At 46.4% G+C, this 19,125-nt stretch overlaps 1 protein-coding gene across 1 annotated transcript; it reads right to left on the reverse strand.

The window, feature by feature from the left end:
- Nucleotides 1-696: 696 nt before the first annotated feature.
- On the reverse strand, nt 697-18,861 carry LOC103354630 (chondroitin sulfate proteoglycan 4-like). Its single transcript, XM_008278071.1, has 23 exons — nt 18,798-18,861; nt 15,581-15,744; nt 13,741-14,844; nt 13,198-13,608; nt 12,990-13,111; nt 12,310-12,418; nt 10,770-12,098; nt 10,164-10,256; nt 9,128-9,625; nt 8,841-8,978; nt 7,884-8,069; nt 7,560-7,742; nt 6,826-7,002; nt 6,298-6,496; nt 6,087-6,218; nt 4,738-4,913; nt 4,448-4,643; nt 4,190-4,361; nt 3,490-3,886; nt 3,195-3,347; nt 2,015-2,596; nt 1,522-1,839; nt 697-1,389 (listed from the first exon to the last, which is right to left on the reverse strand). Exons 1-23 carry the CDS (start codon nt 18,859-18,861, stop codon nt 697-699), a joined length of 7,596 nt encoding a protein of 2,531 aa, XP_008276293.1.
- Nucleotides 18,862-19,125: the final 264 nt, after the last annotated feature.

A 19,125-nucleotide genomic window follows, 5' to 3' on the forward strand; every position in this document is an offset into this window, starting at 1 on the left:
CCTCGACTCGAACGAAGGACACAGAAAAGAGCAGGACAGAGAATAACTCCTGTGTCTGTGCAATACGGGTGAACGCCACACTGGGACGCTTACAGTACCTTTATTATCGTGCACAAACACATTATGGTCGACCAGCTGACGGTCCACCGAGGTTTCAAAGACGCGTCAGATCTGTACAGCTGCAGAGGAGAAGTTCAGCTACCAGTCATATTATTAACTCACGTCTGTGCTAATTCAAGTTTCAGCTTCTGAGAATGTGATTTAACACGAATACGACACGTCTATGTTTCGCTTCCCTTTTCAGAGACGCGTTCAAAAATATTGCAGCTGGAGGTGTTAGTCAGAGACCGGCGTCCATCGGTGCTCACATTCGTATAATGCAGTTTAACGGAACTAAAAACAAACTTCAACATGTTGAACAGACAAAGAAGAGCAGCTTCCTAAACAGCAGTAGTTCACTCAGTTTACCTTGAGCAGTATTTCGCGTCTCTTAGACACAGCAGCTAGATGGTAGGAGGTTGTTTTAGCACAAGATGTGTTCAGTTACAGTAGCATGTCACACACTTTACATCGTTCTGTCCTCTTCTCAAGAAGTAAATGTCAGATGTGCCTTAAGTTCACTGGAGAGATGACAAACATCATTTCTAACCTTGTAAAGTACACCTCTAAGGCACAGTGTTCTCTGAAGTGCTTCCCTCAGACCCAGTACTGGTTGTCTTTGAGAGTCGGTGACCGAGATCTCACAGAGGTCTTGAATCCTGCAGGAACAGCCGGGAGTGCAGGACTAGAAGTTATGTTATCTCTTCCACTGCTGTTACAGACCCTAATATTCCCATCGCCGCCTGCTAGAGTGGATTCAAAAGGTCCCCAGAAGGTCATCCCAGGGGCCAGACTCCTCCTGGGGCTCATGGGGATCCTGGGGGAGGTCGGACAGCTTGCAGAGCCGAGCGGGGTGACCACCACAGAGGGCATGGCCACGCTGCGCTCCGACCGGCCCAGATAAGGGCTTTCCTCGGGGGGTAACGGCACCGCGGCGAGCTCTTGCATGAACCGCAGCCGGGCTTGTTTCTCCTTGCGGTGGCGGAACACCAGAATCAAAACTACGAGGATCACAATGAGGAGCAAACAGGCCAGCAGCGGCAGGATGATGAGGAGGGGGTCGGAGGCGGGGCGAGGGAGAACCTCGACGTGAACCGGTTGGATGTCGGGAGGGTTCATCGGGTTGTGTTTCTCTTCGACAGGAGCGTGGGGATGTGGGGCGTGACCGTGGCCGCCTCCTCCCGCCGCTCCTTCTGCGCTGCTGCCGGATCTTCCTCCGTGACTCCCACTGCGAGTGTGGTTCCCCCAGCGGCTGTGAGGCCTCGGCTTGTGCTGTGTCCTGTTGTGGTTCTTGTGCGACAAGATGTGTGGGGCCAAACTCACCGCGACCTCACTGTGCGTCGTGGATCCTCCTCGCCCACCTCCTCTCCCTCCTCCAGCAGCAGCAGTGGTGGTGGTGGCAGTAGTCGTCCTGTTGCGTGCAGGCTGGTGGGTTGTCGTGCGATCGTGACTTCCGCCGTCTCCTTTATTGAAACCGCCTGTGCCGTGACGCATCTGGTGGTGGGGTAGGATGGTGAAGTGAAGCTCGCCCTTCGCCGGCTGAACGGTTCCAGCCTTCAGCAGGAAGATGAAGGAATCGTTGAGGGGCGTGGCGGGAGCGTGGCCTCGGGCTGTTCTGGATTCGTTGTTGTTGAGTTGGCTGTCGCTGAGAGTCTCCTCGATGGCGACTCGGCCTTGCATCACATCTCTGAACGTGAACGACTTCAGGACCTCTGATCCTCGTTTAGGGTCGTAGGTCATCTGCACACAAAGACACAACACAGTCAACAGTAGCTCAGAACAGACATTTAACATTTGAAATCTGCAACACAGAGTCGTTCCAGCTTTGTTGTATTCAGTTTTGACCAGTGCCACATTGTACGCAATGAATGAAAGAGAGGAGGAATATTTCACGGATTCCTAGAAGCAGCTTTACCTTGACTAGTTTGCCATGTTTTGGTGGAGACAGAACCTCAAACACGGGATCAGCTCGACTGATCCTGGCGAGTTCGGAGGCATCGATCATGGCTTTCCCCAGTTTCACAGGGACGCCACTGGGAACTCGAATCGTCTCTCTCAGGTAGATCAGAGGTCGCACAGTCACCTTCACCGTCTGCGCCGTCACATTTCCGTAGTCGACACCCGGAGACGAGGCTGATACTGAAATCTGGAAGCTGTCCTCCGATTCGCTGAGCTCGGTCATGTGATAGACGACGCGCCCGAACTGGAGGTCCTCGTGGCGGAAGGTGGTGACCTCCTGGTCGTTGATAGCGATGCGTCCGTGGCGAGGGTGACTGGTGACCGTGTAGGAGATGTCGGCCTGACCCTGGCCGTTGGTTTGAGCTGCGAGCTGTTTGGTTGTTAGAACCACGGCGGTGCGGCCTTGGCGCAGCGACAGGCCGGTGTTGTTCACCATGAACACCGACGGCTTGATCACCTCCAAACTGAACAGCTTGTAGAGCGGGCGGTGGTGACCGTCGGTTACGTTGAAGTAGAAAACTCCTGTCGAGGGCTCACCCTGAACAAGGAGGCGTGGGAAGGACGGAGAAAAGAAACAGGAAATGGAATTAAAAACAGCCAACGAAAAACTGTCAACACATTTTAACAGCGTTATCTCAGGACAATGATGCAACTTGTATAACAATAAGACATGCTGCACATTTTAAATCTCTACAACATTATTCCTTTATCACCCTAAAAGGAACAGAAATGAACAACGATCAACCTCATATAATTACAACAAATTGACATACATTTGGGCTTCACATGGACAGTGATGTAAAGTAAGTAAGGAGGCTAAAGAGAAGATCCAAAATCTAAAATCATTTTTTCTGTATCAGACCTTTTATTCCTCTTTTCACTCTGATGCTTCAGTGAAAATAATCTAATGGTGTTAAAAAAATACATCAGTCAGAGGAACCAAAGTAGTTTTATACTATAACTATATTTTGATTTTAACACTTTTTTCTTGCAGTACTTTTACTTGTAATTAAGTATTTTTCCACTGCTGTAACGGTACTTTTACTTAAGTTAAGGATCTTAACATTTTTTTCCAAATTGTAAACGTACATCCTTATATCACACACATGAAACTGTAGCAGTAAAGTTTCCTTTACCTTCTGTATAAAGTGCAGCCGGCCGTGGTTGATGTCGTATTGGGTGAAGGAGGTCACCGGCTCCGGTCTCTCCCCCAGAGTCAGGTAGCCGTTGTTGGGCTTACTGATCACCAGGTAGTGCAGCTCCTCTGGAGGCGTATCATGGTCCTCAACCTGGACACGCAGAGTGTCAAGGAGGATGTTTCACAAGATGTTAAAGGGAATATTCACACACAGAAAACATCTCCAAAGAGAGGGCAGATTGCATAACCACAAACTGCAGCAGAATGGACAATGGTGCTCTGCACTGGCCCACCTGAAGGTTGTTGGGTCCGAGCACGACTCTCTCTCCCACTACGACCTTCATGCTGGGGGATCTGCTCCTGATCAGAGGCGGCTGGTCATTGACCGGCGTCACCGTGATGTTGAACATCTCCGTCACCGCCATGTTGTCTTTGGCGCGGCGGTGAGAAACCGTGTCTAACGATGAAAAGGAGGACGATGAGGCTGAATAGAGAGGCGAAAAGGAGGTGACAGAGGAGGAGGAGTCTGAGGAAAAAGCAGACAAGGATGATGAGGAGGACGAGGAGGAGAGATCCAAAGGAGCCACCCAGGCCCGGAACGTGAAGCTGTCGTTGGTCGTCTCCGAGTCATCGTGGACGTATGTGATGCCGAACTTGTTCAGGGTGACCTGAGAGAAGTCTGGTTGGTTCCTGGGAAGAGTTGAGCAAAAAAAGCTGTTTTAAAATTTCCATATTTGTAAGGTTGCTTTAAATAAACTACAATAAAAAAAAACACAGACAGAGAACTTAAATGTGTGGAGGCTGCAAAGAATAATTATATCATTTACTGTAATGTGACACTTATAATGAAACACATAGAAACAAGCGACGTGTCCTTTACTTTGAGAAATCAGATTACATCAGCAGGTGTCTGTGTTGGTCTTAACCTTTTCTGTTTCTTTTCTTTTGCTGGTGTTACACTAATACGTTTTATTTTAGTGTTCATTTCAGCACCTGGTGAGGTTATGTCCTCTTATGGACAGCGCCCCGTGGCGAGGCAGAGAAATCACGCGGTACATTATGTGGTGGTCTTTCCGTTGGGTCTCCGGGACTTTTCCCAGGAGATTCGTGGCATCGAGCTTCGTTCTGTCAATCATCACCCTGCCTCCCTCGGCCACCACCGCACCTAAAGGACGGATACAGACAGTAAATCCTCTAGAGCTTATAGTCCTCCTGCTACAAGATGTTTGTCTATCTAAAGAGAGACGGTACCTGCATTGTTGAGGAGTCGGGTCTTGTGTTGAGGGTTGTCATGATGCTCGTTGGCTTGGTAGGAGATTAAGATGCTGAAGGTGTGCGGGGGAAGAAAAGCAGGAGGGGAAGACACGGTGAAAGAAAAAGAGTCTGTAGCCGACCATCCCACCGACTCTGGCTTGTTCTGATCATACAGGAGAACGCCGTCGTTCACCTGAAGGGCAGTGAGACGAAGACATGAGGAGAAAGAAACAGTTTAATTTTATTTTAGGCTGGTCCAACACACATGCAGACACAAACAGCCGTACCATGCTCTGTGTGAACGTGAAAACGTTCCTTGTAGAGTTGTCGGCCATACGTCGGACCAGGCGGCCCAGTTTAGGAGGAGCAGTCACTGCAAAGACCACAGACTGGTTTCTCCTGAAGTCACTGATGTTGTTGGTCACCACCTGAAGCTCTTGCTCTGTGATTGGTGTCACAGAACCTTAGAGAGGAACAAAGACACAGTGGGAGAGAAGAAAAGCTGAAAACAGGAGGTAATGAATGTTCTTGACAAAATGCATCATCAATAGAGAAGCAGGGACAGAAGTCCATGTGGCTAAAATGAACAAATGAATAATTATGAGTCATGTGTTGGATCTCATAAGTCACTCACGTCAAAATCATGATTCACTAGCATTGGGTAAGTATGTGGTTACATGTTTTTATCTACAAGTAACCGACGGTCGATTGTTCAAGGTGTTAACAGCAGCATCACATGGTCCACAGGTGGCTGCATATCAGAAGAACAGCTGCACTCAGGTCACCTTGACAGCTGATAAGTGTGTAAACTTAGAACCACGTAAGCCTCACATGTTTAAAGAAGCTCAGTCAGCCGTGAACTAACCAGGTACAGAGGAACTGTAAACTGCTTTTGTAGGCAAATAGTCTGGCTGTGAGATGAGCAGAAACTTAATGCTCAGAGCAGTGAGGCCCCCTAGTGGCTTTGTTATGTCCTACATTACTGCACTGTAGCTCTCCTCTGCTTCTGTCTCATTCACAGTGTTATGATAGTCTCTTTATATAGTTATGACTGTTTCTAAAGGGTTTCCAGTGTGTAAAAAAAACCCATGTAGATGCATAAGCATGGGAAAAATGTCTTTAAGACCCCTCCTCCCTTCAGCAATGAAAAGTAACTAAGTACATTTACTCAAGTACTTAAGTACACGTAAGGTGCTCGAACTTTACTTGAGTATTTCCATTTACTTTGTACTTCTTTTCCACAACATTGCAGAGACAAATATTGTACTTTCTGAATTTAACGACTGCCTTACTTATTCTAAAGATGAAGATTTTAATATAAAATGCTTTCAAAGTACAACATAAAAGACGGGTGTTGTCCGTCTCGTTTCAGATGTCTATGAGTCTATGGGTTTAGCGCCACTAAAGTCAGAGAGACTAGTCCTGTACTTTTACTCTAATACTTTAACCACGTAATGGGGCTTTTCCTTCGGTACTTTTACATAGTAGGATTTTTAATGCAGTTGTTTTACTTGTGTTTTTTTGCTGTGTTGGTACATTTACTTCATACTTCTTCCACCAATGCCCTTCAGTCACTACACTTAAGTGGGCTTTGAGCATCAGTGTGAATTCGTGAGGCTCAGTGTGTAGCTACTACCTGGGTAGACCTCCATGGGGTGGTTTCTCTGCAGGGTGAGGACCAGAGACTGGGCAGTTGTGCTGAAGATTTGGCGAGAAGCAAAGTTCACGCCGTCATTCACCTGGAAGTGAAAGCCACCCAAGAGTGCACCTGTACGAGGAAACAAAGGGTTTACTCGTGTATTTAACCAGAATCGAAGAAGATACAGCAAAGAGCGACGTGGGCTCACCACTGTGCACGAACACCAGCTGCCTGCTCTGTATGTGGTTCTGGGTGAAGTTCAGGATGTGTCTAGATGGGGCGCTCTTCAGTGCCAAGTGGCCATTGCTGGGTGGTGTGACGACGAACTCCAGCCCCTCGGGTGGAGTGTCGGTGTCCTCAGCGCTCAGATCATCGGTGGTTATTTCTGTCACCGCACCCACCCACACCTAGACAACCACAAGCATGGAAGGATGGGAAGAACAGGAGGGTTATTGATATTTAGACCAATACACGCTCGCTGTCAGACAAGAAGATGGAGACCAAACTCATTTATGTATGCTAGATATAAAGCCAGGACTGACATCATCCCAAACACACCATCCCCACCATGAAGCATGGTGGTGGCAGCATCACGAAGCAGCAAAAACATCAAACCATATAGACAGTGCAGAAAATTTGTTAATCTACTTCCACATTCAGCCTCTCGTTTACCTAATTTGAGACTAATAATTATGTCTACTCTTCCTGTGAAGGTGTCCTAGGGGGCGTTTCCCACCTTCAGGCCGTGGTTGGTTGTGACAACAGGAGTCTCATCGTTGACGGGTGTGATGTGGATCTGGACGGTGCAGGGCAAACTGTGCTTCCTGATTTCAGTCTGATTGGCCACAATGGTGAAGTTGTCTCTTGGCGTGTCGCTGCCATCGTGTATGTAGGAGATGTACTCGCGTTCAACCTGGAAACAGACGAGTCGAGATTGATTCCAACGTCGCCTGATCAAATAATAACTGACAAAACAACAGAATGGATTTTATCACAGAGCTGAGTGCTCCATTTAATGCAATGAGAAATCAATCAGATACATACTGTATGTGTCAAAACCTCATCGATGGGTCAGAGGAAAGTGACTGACGTGTAATGTTTCAGAAAGCATATTAACACATATTTCCCATACCTTTTTAAGAGGTGTTGTGAAAAAAGACTTTCTAGCTGCTCTTTGATAACAAGAAGAGATGAAGTACATTTTAAGAGTCACTTTCCTTATGATGAACTCAAGGGAAAAGGTTTATTAAAGATGCAAACACTTATGAATAAACAACACTGATTGTACAGTGTTATGATCGCAGCATAATCCCAGTGTTGTGGTTCAGAGCGGTTCTAGTTGTGTGTGACATGTAAACAAAGGCTTGATTTATGGCACAAAGGAAGCACGTCTGCCATTGTGCAGCCAAACAGGAGGTAAGATGTGGATTTTCTTTGCTCCACATTGCTTTCCTGTGTGCTCAGTCAAACCTCAGTGTGTGTGAAAGCGGTGATGGGCATCCCCGGGATCCGGCTGTGCTCCAAGTGTCCATATCGCGGTGGAACGATGACCTGGTACAAGAAGTTCATCGCTGAGAAGTGATGATTGGCAACTTTGATGATGTCTGGGGTCAGCGGCAGGGAGGAGCCCTCATCCAGGGTCAAGACAGACACCTGCAGGATCAATGAACAGAAGAAAAGACCGGTTTGTTGGTGGATCACTGGGACTGACTGGTAAGTTCACCTCCAAGTTATCAGATTGGAAAATGAAGTCCCTTCCTTTACATTCTCTCCTTCTCTGAGGGTTCATCGTACCTGTAGAGGGAGAAGGATTGGGATGATGTCCATCTCCAGCCTGATAGGTCCGACCTTTGTCACCCCATTGGTTGCTTCCAACAGAACCGAGTCATTGGTGCTTCCTGCAGCCTGCTGAAGGTAGATGATCAGTCCCTGGTTGAGATCTTCCTGGGTAAAGGAAGTTGTTGACTGCCCTCTGGTACCCTGCATAGAGAAATGAAACAAACAAACCCTTAAAGTGATGACGTCCATGGGCCAGTTAGGTCATAATTTATTCAAAATAAAATAGAAAATGGAAAAAGAAATGTGACAATGGTTCCAGGCATATCTGCCAGCTACAAGTTTAATAAACAATAAAGATATTTTATGTTCAGTTTGTTAAGAAAAAATAAACTTCTGTTGTGTTTTGTAACTTAAAGTCAAAAAAAGTTTATTTCTTCAGCAAGCTATATTTCTAGTTTATGTCTGCAAACTTAACCAAACATATGGTTCTAATTCTTTAGTGTGAATCAGTTTGTGTATTTAAAAGTAATCACCAGTATGTTTAACAGCCAAAAACTCAACAAGTGTCCTTCACTGGGGCTGTGTACATATAGTTTGATCAGTATTGATCGACAGTGCTGACAATGTAGGCAAACAACGGCACACAGCTGTTGTCACACATTGATCCACGTTATGAAACAACAGTTGTGCCTGAAAATATGTGACATCACATTTTTCTAGCTGAGCTCTTCCCACTTTTTTTAATCTTGTGTTTGTGCTGAACACCCAGACTCACAGTAAGAAGACGATTAAGAAGACTTTCTAAGTTGCTGATAAGTCGCTGTTGGCAGCAAAAGCACCCTGACAAACTCTCTGTGGAATATCTGCCCAGCACTCAACGGCAGACAGACAAACTTAGATCACAGTAGATGGTGAACATATTGGAGATTTCTGCTCCACATAATGAGTTTCAGACCTTACAAAAGCTTGTACCTTATGGAGGTGCTGCTGGAGGTCTCCGTTGATGTTCTGGAGCTGGTTATTAGTGGATAATCTCTCAATGATGCCCAACGTAGGAGGACTTTGGACAGTAAAAACTATCTCTGAGGGCTGGCTGTCCTCATGGACCACCTGATGGAAAAGAAACAGAACAAAAAACAAGTTAAAATCTGCAAATGTGTCCTCTGTGTTGGGAACAAACCTAACTTTAAATCAGGTCACAGCGTATACTTAGTAACCCTACGATTAAGTGCAAAGTGTAGGGTCTTGCCTTGGCTTACCTCTAAATGTTCTCTGCTTACAGACGCATTCTGTCCTTCGGCCACCACCACTGGACGGTTGTTTACGACGGTCGGCGGCCTCTGGTGACTCTCCAGGTATATTTTTACCGTCACGCCGATGTCCAGATGCACCTCTCTCCTCCCTCTGTCCACTCGCCTCTCTGTGCTCCTCTCTCTCGCCCTTGCCGTCACGTTGAAGCCGTCCAGCAGCTCGTGGCTGCCGTCGTGGTGATACGCCAGGCGTCCCACCACCAAGTCTCGCTGGGTGAATATGGAAATCGCATCTGCTTTTGTCACAGTCTCGCTCTGGCCTTCGTTGAAGCAGAGCACGCCGTGTTTGGGTGGAAGGAAGACCTCGAACGTCACTTCCTGCGGGTCGCGGATGTCGAGGTTGCTGAAGACGCTGAGGTTGGCGGAGGTCAGGGTCGTGATCCCGCCTCGCTGGACCATCAGACCTGTGCTGTTCTCCACCTGCAGGTAAGGATCCTGGGCCATCACCTGCACCAGGAGGTAGACAACAGACACACAAATTAATTATTTACAGCATTAGTTCGACCACTGATATCAAAAGGCTTATTTTCACACTAAGAACACCCTATGCTATCTAATTACAAGAAGATAACTTGTTAAATGAGACATAAATCACCAGGTAGGGGAACTATCACACACACACACACACAATAAAAATTACTGATTACATGAAAATAAGGGGAGACAACGCCCAGCTTAAGCAATAATAATAATTGCTTACACTGTATGCTTCCTGCCTGTCTTGTTTCTTACACATTCCCTGTATTTTTGCTCTCCTAATGGTTATATTCCACGTCTGGCCAAGGAACAGCAGCTGTACGATAACAACCCACCAACACTGGCCCTTCTACAGTGAAGTCCATCAGTGAGCAGCGTCCCTTGTGGCCCATGAGTCCCAGATTCTGTCTGCTTTCATTCCCTGTCATCATTCTAGCCTCACTCTGTTGTTAGAGCCTAAACACCGCCTCCAAAATGAATAAATAAATAAAAGACTGAGGATAACCACCTCCAGCAGCGTTGAGACGTAATGTTTCCCATCTGATACGAAAAGCACGAAACGCCCAAAACTCACTCCGCTGTGGACGAACAAGACTTTTTTCTGAGGGGAGAGAGAAGAAGAGGAGATGGTGAGAAAAAAAAAAACATAAGTAGGCGTTATAAAAAATGTAAAAAGCAGTAACATCTTTATAAACTCTATGTACGAGTCATTAGCAGTTTTCCTATTGTTGGTATTGTTTTATTTAAATAAAACAAATCCTGATTAAATAAATGAATTCAGAGATGCACCGTGTTAGCCATGCATCGTCACAACTTCAGCAGCACATCACTGGTTACCCGTCATGAGTGATAGACTAACAGATAAATATTGAAAGTTACTGAAAGGAGTTTGTGTTATTCTAAAGTTTGCCTCCAAGATTTTCATTTTAACTGGAATTGAAATCGATTTCAAACATTGTTTATTTGTCCCTTTGATTACTAACAACTGGTATTGGCTCTGAAAAACCACATCAGTCGACCCCTAATTTACATGACAGCAGACTGTTTTCTTAAATCCATATCCAGGAGCTTTGACTTTCTACCAAACGGCTCACCAACAATCTTCTGTGCTAACCTGCTCGATGTCGCGCTGCGTGAACTCGTACAGCTTGTGGTTGGGATCGCTGGCCAGCACCAGCTCTCCCAGTGGAATCCCCCTCCTCGTGTAGACCAACCAGCTGTCCTCAAAGTCCGAGTCGTCGTCCTGGAAGCGAAGATCATTTAACGTCACCAGCCTCTGGCCGTCGCGGGCCACGTGGAAAACTTTATCGACAACCCTGACAGGCCTCTGATCGTTGACGAGCTGGACGGAGATGTTAAAGGTGTGTTCCGCCGTGTTCCTGTCCTCCTTCTTGTTCGTGTGTTTGTGCGGCTTGTAAACCACAATCTGAAACGCGAAGGAATCCTGCTTGGTCTCACTGTCGTCGTGAACGTACATGATCCTCTCCTCAGTGATGTCCTGATTTGTGAACGTCCCGATGTTGTCGTTTATGGAAGTTGAGTTGGAGAAGTTGATCCTCCGTATCTGCCCGTGCTTCGGGCTCACTGTGATGTTGTAGTGGACCTCCCGGTTGCTGGCCGTGTGAGTGAACAGGATGTCTTTCGTGATCACTTTGCTCCCTCCTTCCACGATTGAAAGGCCTTTATTTACAACGGTGACGGCCGTCGACTCGGCTTTGATGTTGATCCTGAAGTCGTAAACCGTTGAGTTGGCGTGCGCTGAAAACACACGGAAGCTGAAGGTGTCTCTGGTGTCGTCCTGCAGTCTGGTCAGAAGCTTATAAACCACCAAACCATCTGTGATGTTCTTCTGGCTGAAGGTGGAGTTCCTTTGCAGAACTTCGCTGTCGAGGAACATCTGGCCTTTCTTTGGCACCGTCACGAGTCTGAAGTGGAGATCGCTTTCATTGAGTTTAACGCCCTTAGAAATCACGTTGAGCTCCTCAGGAGTCACAACAGCAGTCTGAACGCCGTTGATCTCCATTTTGCTTCGCGTGACCTTGAAGTGAATCCAGCGTACTACGATGGGGAAAACAACCTCCTCTTTGGCCACAGAGCCGATGTTGATGTTACATTTGAAGTAGTCAGTGACGTTGCTCTGAGCCTGAAGGCCGTAGAAGGTGCTGAGGTACCGGATCCGCTCTTTCTCAAGAAGCTTCTGAGAGAACGAGGTCGTCAGTTTCCACTCGCCACTCGAGTGCAACCTCTGGAGCTCGCCGTACTGTGGCAGCTCCGTGACTTCATACCAGATCTCTGCTGCCTGATCGGCCACATTCACTTCTACTGCAAGGTGGCTGGCGTTGATGATGGAAGCCTCGCCTTGGTTCACCTCCACGCCGGTATTGTTCACCAGTTTGTGTTCGAGCGCCACCGTCATGATCCTCAGAACGACTGTGTTGCTCACCTGTAGAAGACAAAAAACGACCACAGGAGAGGACAGAAGAGAAGGCATGAAGGTGGCGGGACAGATGAGAGGAGGCAATGGATTTAAATAGATAAAGATAGTTAATTACCCTGTTTTAAAAGGTCCCTGTTAGCCCACTTCTGCAACATTTAATGCTTCAACAATGATTTATGTCATTAATTTATCTCAGGGAAGCTACAGTTTGACCCACCTTCAGCCCGTCGCTGACCCTGAGCGCCAGCCTGGAGGTGGAGACCCCCGTGTGGACAAAACTGATCTTACCCTCCTCCAGATCGTTTAAGGAGAACAAGTTGATGGCCCTGAAAGAGAGACCCAGTCCTGTTATTTTCCATGCTTCGCTCTGTTTTCTGTCTCACTGCTTGTTTGTCTGAAGCTGCAAAACGTAGTAGAATCAGTGATGATACGATTAAGCTCCTAAACACTGACAGAAAAGGAGATCAGTAACATTTGCAGGTCTTTCTTTTCGAGGCTTGTTCTTATTTATGTATAAACAGCAGCTTTCCCAACAGTCTCCAGGGTAGTTTTCCACCCTCAGGAGCTTGTGGGACATTTTAGGGTGGCCCAAAGCTTTGTGTGATTTTCATCTGTAGAAATCCCCACATAGGCTAACATAACAAACCCTCCATTGTTCTACTTCCTACACGCTCATTGAACTGGAGTTACGTCTAGTAATTACTATTTATTGTTGTTTGGCCCTCTCAAAGTTAAGATGACAGTCAAAGCTCTGGGATACTACTTTCTAATGTAAACAGAAAGGCTCAAAGGGCAGATTCCTGCAGACGTTGGTCGCCATATTACACCAGCCCAGCAGTGGAGAGCTGCCTCATGAGTGGTTATAAGAAGATTTGCAAGTCACTGTAGAGCACCAACCTGCCGGGGTAATCCTGATGCTCAAGGTATCCGGCCTCAGTGTTCAGGTTTCCCAGGGAGCTGAAAACCAGCTCCTCAGGACCGCTGTCAGGGTCGGACACTCTCAGCACATCTGTAGTCAGCTGGGGGTGTTGTGGGTGCATGATTTAGATTATCTTTAACACGTAACACTAATATTCAGATCATGGAGGCATTCTGTTCTACCTACCGGTCGTTTGGACTTCTCCAGCAGTGTGAACAGGTTTCCCCCCGGCAGACTGAGGACGGGCGCATCATTAACGGGACTGATGCTGATCTCAAACCTGTGCAGGCGGTTTCCCCTCAGAAACACAGGAAGCTCCCTCTTATTGGTGGAGAAGACTGAAAATGTGAAGAAGTCGTTCTGGTCCTCTGAACCACCGTGAACGTACATCACCCGGCCCTGCCACAGGTCCAGCATGCTGAAGGTCCGGTCCTTCTCCTCTGTTTCTACTGTAATCGTCCTCTCCTGTACCATGTCCAGTGTCCCGTCAGGGTCTGGACTGATGTCCAGCCGGAGCTGGCCGTGAACAGGCTGCTCCTCGACGCGGAACTTCAGCTGGGATGGATGGATGCCCAGTTTACGGAAATCCAAATTGACCTAGCAAAGAGCGCAAATAGGAAAAGAGCTAAAACTGACTCCTGTTTATTTTTACTTTTATTGATAGGAAACTTGTCAAATATCTAAAAATGAATTCTCAAAAGAAAGCTCAGCAGAAACAACAAGTCCTACCTTGATGTGTTTGGGTTCCAGCGGTGCCCGGCCTCCCTCAGATACCTCCAGCTTTCTCAGCAACAAGAAGTTTGGGTTCCTCTTGCTGCTGGTGACAGGCTGCGTGGTTGTAGCATCAAACTCTGGAGCGTATGTCGGGCTGGTGATAGTCACTGTCTGTGGAGCTCTTCCTGACCCACAGCCCACAGTGATGTCCTTGGTCACCGTGGCATGAGGCAGGCCTGTTTTCTGAGTGTTCACCATAATGTTTCGGAGGCAGCCTTTGAAGGAGCCGCCTCCTGCAGGTGGAACAGAAGGCAATCGAGCTCGTCTCACTTCTCCACGAGCGTCTTCGTTCAGCCCTCCTAAGAAGAGAGGTCCTTTGAGCTGGATGACCTGAAGCTCTTGACTCAGGCTGGCCCTCACCAGCTCCTTGCCGACCTTCAGCTGGGCGCTGTGAGGCAGCAAATGCAGCTGGATGGGGTACCAAGTTTGGTTGCTGTGGACGTAGGTTAGAGAATGCAGCTCAGTTTTACTGCCCTCTGCATTTCCCACCGTTGCCACCAGGTGACCATCTCTGATCTCAATGGCAACAAACCCTCCCTGGCTGCCAGAGCTGAACAGGACCAAGCCATCTTCTTCTTTGCCTGAAGGGTGCATTTCACACTCAAACACCCCCTCCTGAAGCACCTCCCACGGTGGGAGAGAAATGAAGGCTTTGGAGCTGAAAAAACTCACAGTGTCTTCCTCTGTAGCAGAAAACTGTGGACTGCAGCCCAGAGACACCTCATGGACGCTCTTGTACCCAGAATAAGGCCTGAGGCTGGCCAGAAGGTTATGCTCATTGAAGACAGCTTCATCTATGCAGCCCCTAAACCCAGTGGAGATGTTAAGGAGGTAGGGATGTTTCAGTCCAGCTGTCCCGCCAACAACGAGTCCGTCCTCCACCCTGAGCTCCAGATCCGGCCCTGGCATCCGGAGGCTGGTGTGAGAGTTTCTGTCCACAGTCAGAGTGATGTTATGGCGGTTGTGGGTCAGCTCCACAGTGTGCCATGCCAGATCACTGAGGTGGATGCCCTTTTCTGAGCGCAGCGAACGCTCACCTGAGCCCAGGTCCAGACGTACCTGAGGGGTGAAGGCGGAGGCAAGAAGGGAAAGAGTGAAGACAAAACCAACCGCATGGAATAAACGGCAATTTCTGTGTCTGTGCCCAAACACAAGCTGAAAGTTAAAAGACAAAAGCAGGCAAGAGAAGCACAAAACATGAATCACGTTAGATGTTGATGGAGTTGTTCAGTGTGCATATTAAAGAAAAAAACTAACTCTGTTAACTCTGGATTAAAGGATTATACCACAAACACAAATGCAGCTAAGCTCTTTCATTAGCAGTTCCATTGCCTTGTACTCGGTGTTTTCATTTAGCTATTGTGGTCTTCTCTCTTAACCTCAGTCATGAAGGAACTTGTTCTGAAATGGAGCCAGTGCCAGGGGCTTCGCTCTGTTTTTTTTTCTCTGTCAGAGCAATCTGACACCAAGCTGTGTGTGTGTTCAGTCTACATTTTGGCCTTCCTCTGGATAGTAAATGCCAACATATATGAGCTGAAATGGCCCAAGGGACCATTTTTTTCCCTTTGCTTTGAAGACATGAGGTATTTTTATGTGAGAGCCTCAAAAGAGGTTTCACTGATCTGAAGCCACATCACTGACATTTAAATCGTCTCATCTCACCAAACAAACAAGTGATACAGTTCCTCTGCAAACACTTTGGATCCTTTGAAATACACAATAAACACATTTGTCATTTTGCTCTCTTCCACACATGTGAGCTGCTTTTGACATGTAAACTACTAACATGTTGTACCTGCAGGCGCCCAGAGATCAGCTCCAGGAGCGAGAAGTCTCTGCGTCCTGCTGCCAGAAACAGCAGCCCTGATGGATTAGAGGTTCGAAACCGTACGTGGATTAAGGTCTGAGTGGACGTCTCCACCGTCCGCAGGTGGATGTAGCCGTCGCCGTAGAACGAAACTGCAACGAGGAAAAAGGACAAGGATGAGAAATTTAAGCCAGAGTTGTGGTCACATTAATAAAACTTTGGTAGTGTTATGAACAGGTACCAGCGGCTTTCACAGCCATAAACGGTTTCAGTAATCCAAAACATTTCCATGAATTTGCTGTGGGTTCATCCAGCGTGCCCCCATGGCTGAAACACTGAGATGTTGCCCCGGCGGTGACCCAAGTCCTTCTCCCAGCAAAGACTTTTCCATGAATCTGTATTGACTGCTGGTCAATGTGGTGTCTGCTCTGCACTTTGCACCTGCTATCTGAATTCAATTAATGACAACTAATGCATTGTGAAGCGGGTCATCCTGAAACGTTCTGATGCTAATTAGACTTCTCCGTTGACCCAGATGACACAAATTGAAGTTTTAAGTTGTACAAACATGTAAACTGCAAGCACAGATAGCATCATTAGTCATAGATTTTACAGAGCATGCTGGGATCCTAAACGGGGAACCCGTGACACACGTATGATGAAAATAATTGTTTTAAAAAGGTGTTTCAATCATGCATTAGATTGCAGCTTCATGCCAGATATGAAAAAGCAAGATTAAGCTTTTAGGTAGAGGCTCTGTCAGGTTGTACTTGAGCTCAGAGCTTTAAGCTAACTGCTAACATCACCATGCTAACGCGCTCACTATGATGTTTATCATCTTAGAATGTTAGCACGAGTTAGCATCAGAGCCTGACTGATATATTGGTTGGCCAATAATAGTCTGTCACAGATGTATTGGCATCAATGTAAATGCTGTCCAATGTGTGTAATATGGAAACTTCTTCATGTTTTGTTTTTGTGCTTTGTGTTTGGTTCATAGTTTGTCCAGCTGCACTGTCTGCAGCACATGTAGCAGAGTATGCATCACAGCTGAGCAGATGGTAGAGTCAACAAGTTGTTAACTCGTTTGTGAAATACACAACTGCATCATTAATAAACTATTATCCCACAGGTTTTCATTTTCAACACAACTCTAATATGATGTTTGTATTACAAAGTGTTGCCTGATGTATTGATATTGGAAAAAAATGGTCAAAATCTGGACCTAAATGTGGCAAAAGATAAAAAAAACAACATCATCATCGTAGAATTCCTTCATCCTGAGTGGACCATGACTGTCTGTGTTCAATGTCGTGGTCGTTCATCTAACAGCTGTCGAGACATTTAACCTTAAACCACAAAAAGTTAATCACAACATTATCTGTCAATCATGAACTGATGAAAATGTTACGGCGATCAGTCTGATAGCTGTCGAGACGCTGCCAAACCCCGGAGCCATGCATTTAGTGCATTTCCGCTGCATTTATCGCCTGTAAAAATGAGATACAACAGTTCAACACTTTCCCCTTCTGCGGTTATATAAACACATCAGTGTGTGGTTTCTGTGGTTTGCAGGGAGGCCAGTAAACCTGCCGCTCGCTGTGCATGATGACACAAAGTAAAGCTGTCTTTATTCCGATTGATTTGTCCTACAAAGCAACCATATTGGACCGCTCGGTCAAAATGACGGTCCATTTGTGGAAACCATGACATACAGCAAATAGAGGTCAGAGAGAGACGTGTGGACGGCTGACGCTGGAAGTCTCTGAAGAAAGCAGCACAGCAGTTTGGAACGGCAGCAAACGCCAGAGAGAAATTAAATGAGTATTTGAATAGCCCAGATCCAAAAAAATGACAAACTGTTCTGTGCAACAAACAGACTTTTTTCTATCTCCAACTATTTAAAAAAAAAAAAAAGTCTAATTGGCAAGAGGGGGAGAAAACCGAGGCCAAGAATTTTATAATTACTCAGAAAAGCTGCTGTGGACAGATCAACAATTCTGCAGTGTATTGACATAAAAACCAATTATTTCTCTTCTGTCAGTCCACAGCACAGGCCACATTTCTACCCACAAGTGTTTAACATCTCTAAATATATTATTTGCAAGTGGTTAGTGTGTCTGCTAAGTTGGCAAATAGTGCAAATGAATGGAGGAAATAAGGAAACATGGAAAAGTTTATTGTCGGGACAGTTTTTTCTGCTAAACATTGTTCAGCATGTCCTCATCAGTGATACTATAACTAACACAACAGACGTCCCTCTGGGTGTTTTTAATCCTGCATCATTCGCCACAATGGCTTATTATTTTTGCCTTTAAATCCTTTCTTATCTCTGATTGGGAAATGCACTGCCTGCACAAACTAAAGTTGAATATCACAGCTGCTCATATGGGTTATAGCGCCGGTCCCATATGAGAAGTACTCGGTCAGCAGGCTGGCCCAGCATGCCGCTCTGCACAAAGCCTATAAGCCCGCTGTCAGTATAACCCATGTCTGTCCGAGCATCTCTAATCTGCCTCTATGATACCAGTGAACATTGGATTATTAGTAATCTTCCTACAGACACCTCCAATGTGATGCAGCCCTTTTGTGAGCGCTCATGTGACACAGAGACTTGCACAACTGTCCAATTAATCAAGTTTTCAAGATGTGTGCGTTGACATTTCAGCTATTTAGCGTTGAGCAGAACTTTGGTTTGTGAGTTCATACAGCTCTGTTGGTGGTGAAAACAGATGTTTTGTGCACTTACATGTAAAAGGAGATCAAGGTGCAAGATGTTCATGATGGCAGCATTTTATCTGTGCTGCACTTGTGAGGAAACCATAATCAGAAAACCAACTGAGCAGCGTGACATCACATCAAGTAACCATGTCGCTGCAAACAACAAAAGTGGAGGCATCCAACCAAAATATAATCCAGCATATGACCATATGTCACCAGACTACAACACTGGACTGGATTAAACAACAAGCTGTCTCAGGCACAATATACATGAATCAAAAATGTTTTGTTGTGACATCTACATTATCTCTAACTTTATGGAGTTCACTTCCAAACAGCTTGTGCACAAATGTTAAACGCTAGCATTTATAAAAGCATACTAACAACTAAAAGCCACCTTTCTACAGTCTGACCACATGTGCAGTTTCAACTTTTGCATGCAACAAGAAAGAGAAGGAATGATTGTGTCTCTGCAGCAACTTACCTCCATAGACGTGTCCAGTGGAAATCAGCAGGAGGAGAAACAGGTCAGCCACAAACCTTCCCATCATTAATTAGGCTCTTACAACCTTATTTGCATTTAGTTAAGAGCAACATCTGGCTGCTTGACTCTGCAGTCCATTATCTGTGCAGCACGTCATTCCCACCAATGAAAACTTCCACACAGCCTCTACCCGCTCTGCTGGCTTTGGATTACAGCCTTTAAAAAAAAAAGTTGTACCTGTTCCTGTGAGCAGAGCACAGCGAGGTGGAGCTCCACCCTCAGATCCTCCCCTCAAACCCAGGAGGCCTGACGGTGCTCAGTACCGAAC

Source organism: Stegastes partitus, unplaced genomic scaffold (genome assembly GCF_000690725.1).
Source record: "Stegastes partitus isolate 25-593 unplaced genomic scaffold, Stegastes_partitus-1.0.2 Scaffold114, whole genome shotgun sequence".
Classification (NCBI taxonomy): Eukaryota; Metazoa; Chordata; class Actinopteri; family Pomacentridae; genus Stegastes; species Stegastes partitus.

What these genes read in the sequence shown, in the direction of transcription:
- LOC103354630 (XM_008278071.1), bottom strand. Translation starts at nt 18,861, where the DNA reads ATGGGAAGGTTTGTGGCTGACCTGTTTCTCCTCCTGCTGATTTCCACT. An exon ending in CATCAGGATTACCCCGGCAG is followed by an intron (nt 12,419 to 12,989) that starts GTTGGTGCTCTA and finishes TCTCTCTTTCAG; the next exon opens with GGCCATCAACTTGTTCTCCT. An exon ending in GGGTCAGCGACGGGCTGAAG is followed by an intron (nt 12,099 to 12,309) that starts GTGGGTCAAACT and finishes TGTCTTCTACAG; the next exon opens with GTGAGCAACACAGTCGTTCT.